The following is a 14,966-nucleotide window of genomic DNA, read 5'->3' on the forward strand; positions in this document are numbered from 1 at the left end:
GATGAGATACAGGTTAGGAAAGTACTTAGTTTCAATAAAAAGCAGTTTTTGTTTTTTTTAAAGTGTGTATATAATAGACAATTAAAAATATGTGAGACCATCATACTTGACATGACATAACAGATTATGGTAAAGAGTACAAATGAGAATGTATGATTAAAATCAGACCCTGCACAAATTATTCCCTTCAACTGAGGAATTCATAGGTTTAATTTAATATATGAAGTCCTGTGTTGGGAAGGATGGATTAGTGTCTCTGAAGCACCTGGGAAACATGCTGCTCCAATCTAGGCACTCTCACTCCGGTCAGGCATTAGTAAATCATGTTAACACTCTGGATTTCCATGGAAGAGTGCCAGTACATATTTAGATTACAAACCGACACATTCTTGGTAAAGAAGAATTACAGACAGAATAAGAGTGAAGCTCACACCTAGATTTACTCCATTAGTTCAGAAAAATTTTAGATTTTTACCCTTAATAGCATTTCAAATGTATAACTACACTGTCAAAGATAAACTGCTAAAATCTCTGAAGGTATCCATTAGCTTTAACATATCAGAAAGAGAAGACAACATACTAATACTTATTGGAAAATATATATGATAAAACAAAAATTATGCTTTATAACTAGGGGAATTTTTGGCTCTTACTACTTTTCAAAGTGGAGGACATGATTCTCCAAATCACAAAAGTGACTTGTTATACTTCTATGGTTTTGTTGAATCCTTAGAGTCTATTATAACAGGGGTCAGCAAATTTTTCTGTAAAAGGCCAAACAGTAAATATTTTAGGCTTTGTGGGCCATGTGGTCTCTGTCACAACTATTTAACTCTGCCGTTGCAGGGCAGAAGCAGCCAGAGATAACATGTAAACAAATGACTGTAGCTGTGTTCTAAGACTTTACTTAGAAACACTGAAATTTGAACTTATCATTTTCCTGTGTCACAAAATATTCTCTGGATTTTTAAAAACCACTAAAAAATGTAGAAACCATTTCTAGTTCACAGGACTTTCACAAAAACAGGTGCAGTCCAGATTTGGTCCATACGCCACAGTTTGTCAACCCCCCATAAGATCAATTAAAAATGATAAGGTTTACTTGTCTTTATAGGCTAATTCAATAGCAAGACAACATCAAGAATTACAGTGCTTATGACATCTTTTATTCAATTCACATAGAAAAGCATGCAGTATTAATGTAAGACAGTACAGTATTAATGTAAAATGTTCAGTGCACATTAGATAAACAAGTCATTAGCATACAAACCATTTTTAAAGGCCCATATAGGCACACCAAACATGTTTAGAATAATATACTTTTTCAAAGCCTAAATTAAAAATTGTGCTTAGCTCACCTACTCTCACCTCGTCAACACTTCATGAAAAAAAAATTTTGTCCTACATAAAAGATATTCTATTAGCCAACTGAAACTTCTTTTTCTTAAGTAAGGAAAACAGTGCAAGCAAGAATGCTACCACCATGCACACAGAGTTTCCACAAAGGACAGTAACATGCAAACAAGAACTTCATCACTCCAAAAACAAGCTTCCCAGGCGTGTGAGTGGATCAAGAACTTGGCAATGAGCGCTTCTGCACCTGCATATCCAGAACAATGCAGCTACCACGTTTAGGCTTCTCCAGACCCAACCGTTCTATGCCTTCCTTCCCAAGTAGGCTCAAATTCTGATTGTTAACACACACAAAAAGATAAACAAATGAAAGCTACCTGACATAAAACAAATATTTTCATATAGAAAATGTATTCTTTCATACCAGCAAAATATGAATTTTCACAAAAACTGGACAAATGTTAAAAATGCATAAAATCTAGAAAAACGTAAATGAATACTGGAGTAAGGTTAGAGTGCTATTTCTCCACCACCGCCTTGCATAAAAGTTAGGCCATAACTAAATATAAATAAAAAGGGCCAGGCAAAATAATTTCCACTCCAGGAAAAGCTTTAAAGAAACTCAAGTGTCTTATGAGCATGTGTAGACAACACTAAAGTTTTATTTAAGAAATCCAAGTCCTGAAGACAACTGAGGCTCATTAACAGGCCATTGTATCTAACAGTTAAATCAAGATTCAAGAAAACATAACATACCAAACCAGACACATATACTATTAAAAAGAAACCCTCTCCCTATCCTTTCTGGTCAAAAAGACCCCCAAATGAAAAAGAACTCTTCAAAATGAACAGAAGTATTCTGGGAACAGGATAATCCACCATTCTGATTTGACACTCAATTCAAAATTGTACAGAACTTTTATGAGGGGAAAACAGTAACTTTAAAAACTTATATTCCTCTCAGGACAAAAAACATAAATGACAGCTTTCTAATGAGTCAACTTTTAGTTGCTTTTGATGGGCTGGCATTGGAAAGACTGCTCTGGATTTTTCTTTTTGTTGATTGATTCACATTTTTATTCCTCTTTTCAGGCACAAAGGAAGTAGACCAAGGAGACTGAAGCTGGTTATGAAGACCATGCATCTCTGAGGACATCTTAAACAAAGATGACCCAAACCTTTGATCTTCAAATAGCCGGTGTGAACTGCTTAACAAAACACCCTGGGAAAACTCAGTCTGAAACAAACAGCTTGGGGGTTTGATTTCATTAGTTCCTGGGTTAGAACTGGGATGGAGTGAAAAATCTTCATTCATTTCTTGGTCAGAGGGAGAGAGGAGAAAAAAAGAAGTGGGTTTCCATTCATTTCCATTTTCTAACTGATCAGTAGTTAGAGAACCTTTGGAAAGGTTTGGCTTAGTTCTTTCTTCCAACTTATCTGATTCCTCAAGAAATTCACTGCCTTGAGACGACTTGGATAAACCATCCAAATCCACCGACTTAAAACCGTTATTGCAAGGACTCTTGCTGTTGTCTGACTCTGACATCATTGAATCCAACTCAGAGATTTTGTCAAGGTAAGCTGCGTCCATTGATGCTTCGCTGGATGTTCTTGTCCGATTCATTTCAAAAGAGCGAATAGAATTCAACCTCTTGGATAAACATGAGCCTGATTTCTCACTCAATTTTGAAGAAATTTCTCCAACAGAATTTGCTATTGTGTTCCCCTCTGAGCTTTCAAAATCCAAGCTTTGGGCATAGCTTGTGGAACAACAATCCCAAAATCCTGTCTTTGGGGAAGTAAAACAGTCTGATTTCTTTTCATTTTCACTTCTATCATCTTCTGAAGAATCTTTATTACAAACACTTGAAGAATCACAAAAATCATCAAACACCAATTTTCTGAGATGGTTTGAGTGCTTTTTGGAGCCTCCTGCTTTGACCACAGAGCTCTCTCTGTTTTCTGGAGTACTGAGCTGAAGGCAACTCAGGGACAACGGAGTACAAGGAGCTGGAAGATCATAAAGTTCTTCATCTTTGTAGGGGACACAGTCACTTGGCTTATTACCCCATTCTCTTTCCAAATAAGTATCCATACTTGTATCTGTCACATCTAACATTATTTCCACTTGTTTTTGATATAGGTCTTTGTTCTTAGAACAATTTGGTTCTGTTTTGCTGATGCCTTCCTGTCTGGCAGAACTGCTAGAAGGCTTTGCCAGGTGAGAACTCGAGGTGGATGAGCCAAGCTGCTTTCTGGCACCATCACCTTGATTCTTTGATGCCATATCCTCCTCGCTGCATTTGCTCCCCTTGCCATCTGTAGAAAGTGTTCTCTGGCAAATGGAATTCATAGCTTCCTTCTCTTCACTTGAATTTTTTAGCTGTGCAATTTGAGATTCTAATTCCTCTATATACTTATCACTTCGTTCCAGGGCTTTCTTGAGGCGATTGGTTTCACGTTCATATTGTTCTACTTTGGACTGAAGAGCAGCTACTGTAAACCTTCCAAACCTGCAAGGAATGGAAGGATAGTTAAACTTACAGTTCAAGCTTTTCTCTCTCCTTTTTGAAGTTTAAGAGTGCAAATTGTCTCAGCCCATTCAAATTTCATCTAACAGTGACATTTCAGACCATTCAACAAACAGGACAAAAGCAAGGCCAGATGAAGTATCTTCAAAAAGATAATATACTTCCTCACTTATATAATAATAAGCATATGATAATAATGGCAAAGATCTAACAGAATACTTTTGTGGTCAAATCAGACTACTGGTAGCAGAGAGGCAGAAACTCGCTAATGATTTCCCTTACAAAAGCTAGCTCTATCAATTCAGCTCATATATGCATGAAGAGTTATCCCCTAAAACAATGGCAAAGATTTATGATAACATTTGAACAGTGGTCCACATCTTGAAATATTTACATTCAATCATTTTCCTATCGTACAGCAGTGTTTTACAATACATTTCTTATACAATGTCACCTTGTCAAACATAAAATGCCAATTTGAAATTCAGAAATCTTAGCAGTTCCAGCAGGGGTGGTTTTAAATACTTATTTGGACCCTTTCAATTATAGCCACCCTTGATCTGAAGCTTTTACTTGGCCTTTCTGAACACTGTGCTTTAATTCATTTCAGCTCTACTTATTTTTGGCATTTTACAACTGTATGAGACATCAATCTCATTTCTTCCAACTTTGAAATACAAAGTCAGTGCTTGTGATTCCAATATATTATACATAGGAACATTTTCACATTTTCTGAAAAAGAACATTTTGGAGAGTAACTGAAAAAGAATATATCAAAAACTCACTCCTTTTACTTGCGATTATCTTCTTTTCATTATTCCCTTAAAAACAAATACTGGGTTCAGCTGAGAAAATAATTCTTGAGCACCTACTATGGGCTGGTGGTATATGTGGAGCTGGGGAATACAAAGATCAACAAGACTGTCCCAGGTCCAAGGAACATAAAATGTCCACCTCAAATTCTAATTGACCACCAAGGAAAATTCCATTTTTCAGGAAAATGCTTCTTATGAGACAATAAACATGAGCCTTATGTTATAACCCCATGTAAAATAACTTCTCTCCACAAAAGTTCTTTTAAAGAGTCTTTTCTTAATCATCTTTTTGTGTGTGTGTGAGAGGAAGATTCACCCTGAGCTAACATCCGTTGCCAATCCTCCTCATTTTTTTGCTTAAGGAAGATTAGCCCTGAGCTAAAATCTGTGCCAATCTTACTCTACTTTGTATGTGGAATGCCTGTACAGCATGGCTGATGAGTGGAGCAGGTCCGCACCCAGAATCCGAACCTAGGAACCCCAGGCCACCAAAGCAGAGTGCGTGGAACTTTAACCACTTGGCCGTGGGGCCAACCCCTTAATCATCTGTTTGATGACTTAAATACTGACCCATTTTGAAGAATTCAGGGATTGTCTGTTGGGAGAAAGGTACTTGAGAAGCTGACTTCTAAAAATTGTTTTTATCTATGGGTTTATCTTTTTCTTTCTTTTTTCCCTAATTTTAAAAACAATTACAGTTAAGAAAATGTACTAAGTATTAAAGAAAACTATAAAGGAGAAGGAACCAACAGTAACTGCTCCTCTTAGAGTTAACCACTATATATTCTATGACTAGCACTCAATGCCCACCACCTCCTCCTAAGCTGTAGCCCAATGCAGTCTGCAGCTCACTCCCGACACGATCCCTGCTCTTGTCACTAATGGAAAAAAGCAGGGGCAAAGGTAAATATACATTCATAAAATCTTAGGGTTAAAAGGGCCTTTAAAGACATGTTACTGAATATTGATCTACTCACTGCAATTAACTGAACTCCCAGAAAGAGCACACGCCCTTCAACCTCTAAAAAAAAAAGTAAAAACCATAGGTATAACAAAAACAGCAGCTACAATAATAAACTTCCCTGTTTTAACAACAAAGTTTACTATTACGAGTATCTGGTTAAATGAATGAAGGGAGTTTTTCCCTCTTTGTTAAAGAAAAGAGTTTTGGTTTGTAAATGTAGCATTTGACACAGCTGTAGTTTCCACAAACAAATTTTAAAAAGTGGACAAAGATCCTTAAGTGCATTCAGCAAAAATGTTTGTGAGCTCTTGATTGTAACTACTCTAACATAACGAAATAACTTATATATTTTTAAATGGAAAAACTGTGTAGTATGTTTATTTAATGCAAACAGCAAAAGTGGCAGCCTTAAATTTGCTAAGATAAAATTTGTCTTTGCTTAAGTGCAATTTTTATAATGAAGGTACCCTCAGATGAAAATAATAAAAAAATTTAAAATCAAAGAATCTTACTAGATAGTAAGTCAGCTGCTACCAAAGGATGTCCTTAAGAACTCAGAGCCTTACATAAGGAAGACTAGTAACAAATAAGAAATGCTTCCCAAAATATTAGCAGCTTCTATTTCAAGTTTTAGCCTGGAATTTCAAACATAATGTCATTTTAAGATGCTACATTTGTCCCTAATTTTTTTTAAATAATGTTTTTAAAAGAAACAGTTCTGAGTTGAAGTCAAAATGATAGCCCTAACTGTATTTTTTATGTTACTTAGAGAGAAAAGTGAAGTCCATGAGAACTAACAACAAAGGCTAGCAACAGAGTATATGAGAGGAAAATATGAGAGCCAAGAGCAAGCAGAAGTCACTGATGGAGCTGGGTGTTTTCTAAAAGGTCACTGCCCTCAATTCCCCAAAGTTCTATTGCAATACTTTACAAGTCTATAATACTTTGAGTGATCAGACCTTTTTACCATGCTAATAAGGGATCTGTGCTGGTGGGCAACTAACGAAAATGTATAGTGAAAGCCATGGAACTGATCAATTAATCAATTCATGTATTTTATTTGTTTTCTGTCTTTCTCTTCCCCATCGGAGTATAAGCTCCAGGAAAGCAGGGAGTACGACCATCTTATATTTACTGCAAGCTCCCTAGAACAATTCCTGGTATACAGCAGTCCCTCATTAAATATTTCTTGAATAAATGTTATTTTCTTACTTTAAGATACATCAATGCCTTACATCAAGGCAGAGCCAACCGGATAAGCCAAGGTCCTCAGGCAGCTTTTACATCTTTGAGTTATGAGTCACTGTATTACTAAATTAAGTGTTTCATACATTTGACTGTTTATTTTCTTTCTTTTCACTGACCCAAGGAAAACAAAAGAGAATGACATATACACAATACAGTTGGTTTTTTTAATTCAGGCTTGCTGCTCTACACTGCTCCAACCAAAAGAACTTCCACTTTCACCTTAGCAAAAGAATGCAACCAGATGGAATTTCTGAGATAGGTATTAGGGATTTTCAGCTTACCCTAGATACCTATATATTAAATTTGGAAAGGGCAATTTACTTGATCATATAGAAACAACAATCAGGGACACATATGATGCTATCCTTCCAAGGAAGAAGACAATGAGGATAAGAGTTTATTTAATTTGGGTTTTAATAATCTGTTATTCGCACTAACTCTGGATGTTTCCAAAGTACATAACATTAAATGAATCAATGCCAAGGCAAGCCGGAGGGATTTCTAACATCATTTACTACACTTCCTTTTCCTGAGCAAATTTCAAAATGGAGTATTTTTTGTAAACATTCCATTAGAGACCAAAAGGCTTTGATTTTCAAAGTAGCAGTGATGGTCAAAGCCTTCATTATGTAAGAGAAAACATCGTAGTGCAGTTTGGGAGCTGCAAGTGATATGGGAAGTGTGTTCTGTTAGAATCTAGGAGAAGCTTAAAGAATTTTTCATCTTGCCATGTTAGCTGATGTATGCATTCTGGTTGAGGGCTCCCCTTGTCCAAAAAGCTACAGAGGTACAAGATTGTTCCTGTCCACACTAAAAGTAAGAGCAATGAAAGTCTTATTGGTTTGACTTTTGAGGTATTATAACTAGAGTAAGGGCATCTCTAAGAACAAAAAGTTCCCAAGACCACATTTTCTCATAGCCTGTCATACAGGAGAAACAGGATGTGTCTGTGTCTGAAGGGGGTGAGAAGAAGGAAATGTGATAAAAGAATGCCAGAACCACGTATCAAAAGAACTAACCTTTAGTGCTATGCTGCCATTAACTAGCTGTGAAAACTTGAACAATTTATTTTGCCTCTCTAGTTCACAATAGCATTCCTAACAAAAGGGATAAATGCAGCATGCCCAGTGGGCTGCTGCGATCACCAAACTACAGAAACACTTTGTGGGAGGGGAGCCCACTGCCTCCCATGTATCTTTGATTTTATATCTTTTCCTTACTTGCTCGCTGAGGTAACAGTGAAAACAATCTTTGTATCTGAACCAGCTTTTGTGATCTGGCTTACCTGATAGATTTTCAGTGGTGATGTCCTTGCTGTATGTGGGTCCGATAGGCACAAATGTCAGTTACCACAGTTTAGTTAAATAATAACACCAGTCACTTAACAACATGGTTCAAATTTACCACATTATATTAACTGTGAGTAAGTGCATAAAGAAAAAACTTAACAGCTAGCTTTTCAGTTCACAAAATACTATATAAGTAACAAATACGCATCATGATCAGTGACCAATCAGTCACTGTGCATTTGTTATTAGTTCACACACAGACAGTAAAACACGTATTTGTGCTGCCACAAGACATTTTAGAAAAATGGATAATCAAAAGACAGAACTGGCCAACAAAGAGGAAGGTGAGCAAAGAAATGAAAAGTGATTAACACTAGAAGTGACATTAGAATGAAATGTAAATGTAGTTTATAGAAGAATAGCTGATAGTGGGAATGTTGAAATTGTCACCATTCAAGAGACCCTAGGCATGCCAGAGGAACTCGGGAGAGGCAAACTTACTGACAAATGAGAAAAGCAATTGTTATGAAAAGGATAAAGATGTCTAGAGGAAATGACAGGCAAAAAACTTCACATTAAAGTAAATAGAGATATTTCATGACACTGAAAGCACAAAGGATAAAATGTTGGAAGCTGATGCAAACTTAAGAGTATGACAATTCATCAAGGTGTTAGAAAAGATGCTAGGTTCATTAACTTGATATGTCATAAGCTACATGATAAGAAGGCAAGTGTTTACAGTCATGTGCCAAATAACGATGTTTCTGTCAACAACAGACAGCATATACGACAGTGGTCCCATAAGATGAGTACCATATTACTGAGATGCATAGTAGGTTATACCATCTAGGTCTGTCCCTCATTCAGGGCTATGCCGAAAGTAAGTGGCAGGAATAGGATTTGAGTTCAAGTCTGTCTGAGTCCAAACACTATGTGTGAAATCATATGAAGTGCTTGAACATGAGATTCCTTCTTAAGTAATATCAGTAACTGCTTATACTATGAAATAGTGTAAAATGCAAGCTAGGTTTACCAAGTACAAAGTTTGTATACACAGCCAAGGGACTAGCAGTTTTGTAATATTAACTAATACATATATATGCTAACAGAAACATGGAGAGGAAATAAGAAAACAAAATGTGGAAAGACATACAGATATATATGCAAAAAGTTGATAAATATTTATCAAACACCTACTATGTTCTAGACACAAGTTCAAGAATATTTTGAAACTTCCAAAGATTATTTATTAATGTGGCCTTGCAGGAAACTATAGCACAGACAGATCACCCTGGCAAATGCCAACTAAAGAGGGTGGGTTTTTTTTCCTTTTTTTTTTTTTTTTGGTGAGGAAGATTGGCCCCAAGCTAACATCTGTGCCAATCTTCCTTTATTTTGTATGTGGGATGCTACCACAGCATGGCTTTAGGAGCAGTGTGTAGGTCCATGCCCAGTAACCAAAACTGCAAACCCCAGGCCACCAAAGTGGAGCACACAAACTTAACCACTATGTCACCAGGCCAGCCCAAAGGGTGGCTATTTTAACCAGAGATATAAGGACTAAGTCTGAACCAGAACCATGAACCGAAAGTTCCATGTTTAAGAATGCTAAGTATAGAAAGCATAGATGACTACTTTACCTCATGCACAATCAACAGGCATCTTCAACTACAAGGAAATGATGCTACTTACAAGACATCAGCAAAATTTTAAATGCAAAATTTTAGGCCCTATCCATCAAACAGGCACTTGTCTCTGAGTCTAATACTGAAGAAGAAAAAAACCCAAGCTGTGTTATATTGCATCTTAGTTGTCTCACAAAACAGAAAGTACTTCAATATTTGCAAGAATAAAAAAATGCCACAGTTTCCCCCTTGGAGACAAAGATCACATGGACAGTGGAACTAGACAAAGAATTAAAGCCCTTGGAACCATTTCTCCTCCCTCTACCTCCCAAAGCACTGTTTAAAAAGTAAGGTAGAGGCTTCTTTGCAAGCTTTCAAATGGAGAGCAGAATTTAAATATAATAGCTCAGGGGCCAGCCCCCATGGCTAAGTGCTTAAGTTCGCGTGTTCTGCCTCAGTGGCCTGGGGTTCACCAGTTCAGATCCTGGGCGCGGACCTATATACCACTCATCAGGCCATGCTGTGGAGGCATCCCACATACAAGAACTAGAACAACTTACCACTAGGTATACAACCATGTACTGTGGCTTTGGGGAGAAAAAAAAAAAAGAGGAAGATTGGCAACAGATGTTAGCTCAGGGCCAATCTTCCTCACCATAAAAAAAAAACAACATACCTTTAAAAAAATAAATATAAATAAAAATAATAGCTCATATTATTAACACAGTTTTAAAGGAAGTTTGTGTGTTATAACCAGGCACTTGTAGTTAAATATTGCAGTGCTGAAAATTCCTACTGAGATACCTAGAAATTCTTAATAAAAACCACCTGAGTGTTGGGCAGCATATAACTGAAGAGGGACAGATTCCCTTCTGCGTAAGTCTGTAAAAAGGGCTGAACCATATATATATTCACTGCCTGTGAAGGTGGACTACTCTTTCTACTGCGGAATAAATTCCATTCTATTTCATCAATATATTTCATTTCAATTCCATGCAGAAATTCCCTAATTTTCTGCCCCAAAAGAAATGATCAGCCTTGAAGTTTACATGACATCAACAGGGATCCTAATCTTTCATGGAAGGAGAGAAGCTTAAATGTGTTATTTTGTATCTCTTTACAGTTCTAAGAGGAATAAAGGACTTACACCTTTTCCCAAAATATAATAACCTTAACAACAACAACAACAAAGTCTCAACAGTCTAAAAGACTACAACTACTGTTGGGTAAAAAAAGCATATTTAAAAACCTCAGGCCTAGCATCTATACATTTTTCACTATAGTTAAATCAATCTCTTTGTCTCTCTCAATATGAGGAATAGTCTGAAACAAAACAAAACAAAAAAATAACCAGCCACTTTGTAAATATTACTCAGATGACAGTTACTGAGGACTAATGTAGGCTGAGGGGCTATGAGGAAAGAAAACAAAAGGAATAGAAGACATTATCCTTGTTCTCAAGCAGTTGATAATCCTTCTGACAACCTTGTTGCTTAGTCATTAGCATGCATTGCAGGCTCCTGAAATATCTTATCAATACAATAAAGACAAGCTGACAGAAAACTGCAGTAACTGTCCATCCCCAATTAGCTGAATATCCAGAGAAGGGCCCCTCAGGCGGCTGAGGAGCCTGAGCACACCTAGCTGTCATAGTCTGGCCCCAGGGTAACATCAGGCTCCCCTGACAGTCTATAAGTTCCCCTTCCGGGAAAACCAAAGGGCATAGCGGAATCAGTCATGGATCAGGCTGGGGTCAAATACTAGGAATCATGGCATTTGTCACAGCAGAATCGTGAGAAACAGAAAAGGCCAGCATAGGTCAAGAAGCCACAACAGCCAAGGCCAGCAAGACCAGAGGTGCTGCTGAGGATGGTAATGGCATGTCCAGAGACACAGTTTAGGAAGATCAGGCCTGTGAACCGGGAAGGTGCCACAGCTCAGACTCAGTAAGTACGGAGACACATAAGGGCAGGAAAACCCAGTTCAAGTAAGGAGATCAGACAAGATCTTGTCCAGGAGCCAGGCAAGCCCTAACATCGCCTTCTTTTTTCCCCTTTCTAACTGTCAATCTCTGGTACAATTTAGGAAAATTTCCGGAAATCCCTCTCCTCTCCAGACTGGAGAAAATGCCAGGAATCTGACTTTCTGCCCTCTTAAACCTTTAGTACTTTAAGTTTCAAGCAAGCTCAAAATCTTAATTCTCTGGTCAGTTCCCTTCAAGCAGCAACAGAGGGTATTAGAGTATAAGGGTCCCTTCCTTCTGCCAGGCCCCAAAGAAACACATACACACACACACGTATATGTATTTTATATATGTGTACATTTTAAAAAATATGTCTTAGCTTCAAGGAGGTGGTGTATTAACTGAGCGTGACAGTCATGTAACTGGTCAGTATAAAAAGCGTTCCTTAAAACAACATGATATAAGAACAATGGGAATAACAAGAGGAAAGTTCCCTCTGTCTAGGGAAATCATGCAAGGCCTTACAGGTAAAGCAACAACTGGACTAGATTTCAAAAAATGGATAGGAACTAACCAGGCAGAATAAAAAAGGAGAGGCTAATGGGGAGGACCAGGCAAGCCATGAGCAAAGGTACAAAGACATGTCACAACATGGCAAATCTGGCCCAGTGAGAATTCATGGCCAAAACAGGACAAGAAGGGGGAGGCTGGAGAGGAGGCAAGAAGGCTAAGCTGAAGTCACATTACATACTGCACTAAGAAATCTGAGCTTTAATTTGTAGGCAACAGGAAGTCACCAAAGGTTATTAAGCAGAGGAGTAAGATGATCAAATTTATATTCTAGAATTCAGGCAACAATAAGGCAGATGCTTGAGAGTTGAGTAGAAAAGAAGAGCAAGTAGTTGAAGGTTGTTAAAATAGGCTAAATAAGAAATCATGTGGATCTAAACTAGTGGGAATGAGAAGAAGATGGATCATAGAGGCATTTAAGAGGTAGGATGGAGAGAAAATAATGAATAAGCAGGTGTGGGATGAAAAGAAGGGATGGAGAAACATAGGAAGACGGAGGTTTTTATCTTAGGCAACCAGATGAGTAGCAAAGCCATTAAGGAGGATCGGAACAATGCAAGAGGATAATCAAGGTTTTGTGTGGGATGGATAATGGATACAATTATTTAGAGAGACACTTTTACCAGTTCCTTGTGCTACAGATGTTGTGCCAAGGACATAAAATTATTTCCTTTATTCCTTGCAATTACACATTATCCACATTTTACATAAAGAGAACGATGCCTCCAAGAGGTTAAGTAATTTATCAAATATTTATCTATTCATTTAATTATTCAACAAATATTTATCAAGTACTGAGGTTTTGCAAGTGAAGGAGATAGGCAGCAGGATCCTTATCCTTGTGGAGCTTAGAGTTTGGAATGGAGGAGACAGACAACAAACAGATCAGACAAGTAAACAAACTAGATAATTTTAGACAGTGATAAGGGTTAATAAGACAATAATACTACAACATTGGTTGAGTATTAACTATGGGCTCTAAGAGCATGTCAAGTTTTAATTCATTAAACCCTCTCTACAACCTGTATGACAGGTATTACTATTGACTCCATTTCATCAAACACAAAAACTTAGACACAAACAGCTTAAATTATCTTTCCCCAAATCACAGAGCTACTGAGTAGACAAAGCCAGAGCTCAGCCCTAAGGAGTCTGGCTCTGGAGCCTGTGCTCATAATCATATGCTATACTGCTTCACCACACCATGATTTTATTATGATGATATGACAATAAGACAGAGAAAGGAAGGAGAAGGTGCTGAAGCAGAGGGCTTGTTAGACTGAATGTTCAGGAAAGGCCTCTCTGAATCTGTTGACAGAAGGAGAAAGCCACATAAAGATCTGGAAGCAGAACATTCTCAGCAGAGGGAAAAAGTCCAGCATATTTTAGAAACAGAAGAAAGCCAGCATGGCTGGTGCAGGATGAGCTGGAGGAATAAGAACGAGATGAAGCGGAACAGGTAAGTGTAGACTAGCTTGTGAAAAATCTGGATTTTATTTTAGGAAAACAATGGATAGTTTTAAGTAGGAGATTTAAATAATTTTATTTATATTTTGTAAAAAGACAATTTTGACTATGGTGAAAATGAATTGGGTAGGGGAAGAAGGGGCAGAGTGGAAGCAGGGAAATTTGAATCCAGGTACCTGTCTCCAGAGCTAAGGATTTATTTAACCACTATGCTTTGTGGTGAATTTAAGGTATAGGATCTCCAGTGAAGTTATAAAATGGACAGATGGAAACATGAATCTACAGTTCAGGAGAAACGGCAAGGCCAAAGATTTATACTTTATTTTCTTATCTCTGACACACAAGTAGATGATTATTAAAGCCATGGTAGTAAATGAGATGGCTCAAGGAACACAAATACAGTAAAAAGGGAAGAAGGCCTAGGTCATAATCTATGAAGTCTATTCGTTCTCTTCAGTGGACTTCTTTTCATATACTAGTAACAGGAAATACTGCTTATTGTCTAGAGAGTGTCTGGAGCCTTTACCTCCCCCAAGAAGGAGCTGGAGCATGGGTGAAGAGTGGTCCATAATGCAAGCCTGGGGGTTGCTGTGCAGTAAAAGAGCTGCATGCTGGGAGACATTATCAAACCCACAGATCTCACTAAAGGAACAATGACAAGAACACATAACATTCTCGAATACATATTTATAGAAAGGAAAGCCATTAATCCAATTATACCAAGTTTGATGTAAATGACTTATGGAGTTTTGTACATGGAGCTTTATATCCTATGCTATTAAGGTGAGTTAGCAGCTGAGGGGAAGAAAAGCTGCCCTGCTAAAGCCTCATAATAGCTGGCAACATGGCACCAACCCTGCATAGCATGCCCAAGGCAAAAAAAATGGCACAAGTGAACAGAGAGATCTCGGAGAGAGGGCATGGAACTTCCAAATGCTTTACAAGTCACTTCTTCATACCTCTTCAAGCTAAAAAATCACTAAGGAACACTTCTAACTCTATCAAAGACAAATATATCCACATTTCCTGTCACAGTTTAGGAACAGTAATTAAAGCCAAGGGAATTTAGGAATATGAGAAATGCAATACTAAAGTCTTCCCTTCAGCTTCTCATTCTTGTTGTTTCTTACCACGTGGAGGG

At 37.6% G+C, this 14,966-nt stretch overlaps 1 protein-coding gene across 1 annotated transcript in view; it reads right to left on the reverse strand.

The window, feature by feature from the left end:
- Window positions 1–1,144: 1,144 nt before the first annotated feature.
- The window catches only part of OBI1 (ORC ubiquitin ligase 1), a 37,825-nt gene continuing 24,003 nt past the window's right edge, over window positions 1,145–14,966 (reverse strand). The window contains exon 6 of the mRNA XM_008527579.2: window positions 1,145–3,866. Coding sequence (XP_008525801.2) covers window positions 2,351–3,866 — 1,516 coding nt within the window. The 3' untranslated portion in view covers window positions 1,145–2,350. The remainder of the gene's footprint in view (window positions 3,867–14,966) is intronic.

Source organism: Equus przewalskii, chromosome 16 (assembly GCF_037783145.1).
Source record: "Equus przewalskii isolate Varuska chromosome 16, EquPr2, whole genome shotgun sequence".
Lineage (NCBI taxonomy): Eukaryota > Metazoa > Chordata > Mammalia > Perissodactyla > Equidae > Equus > Equus przewalskii.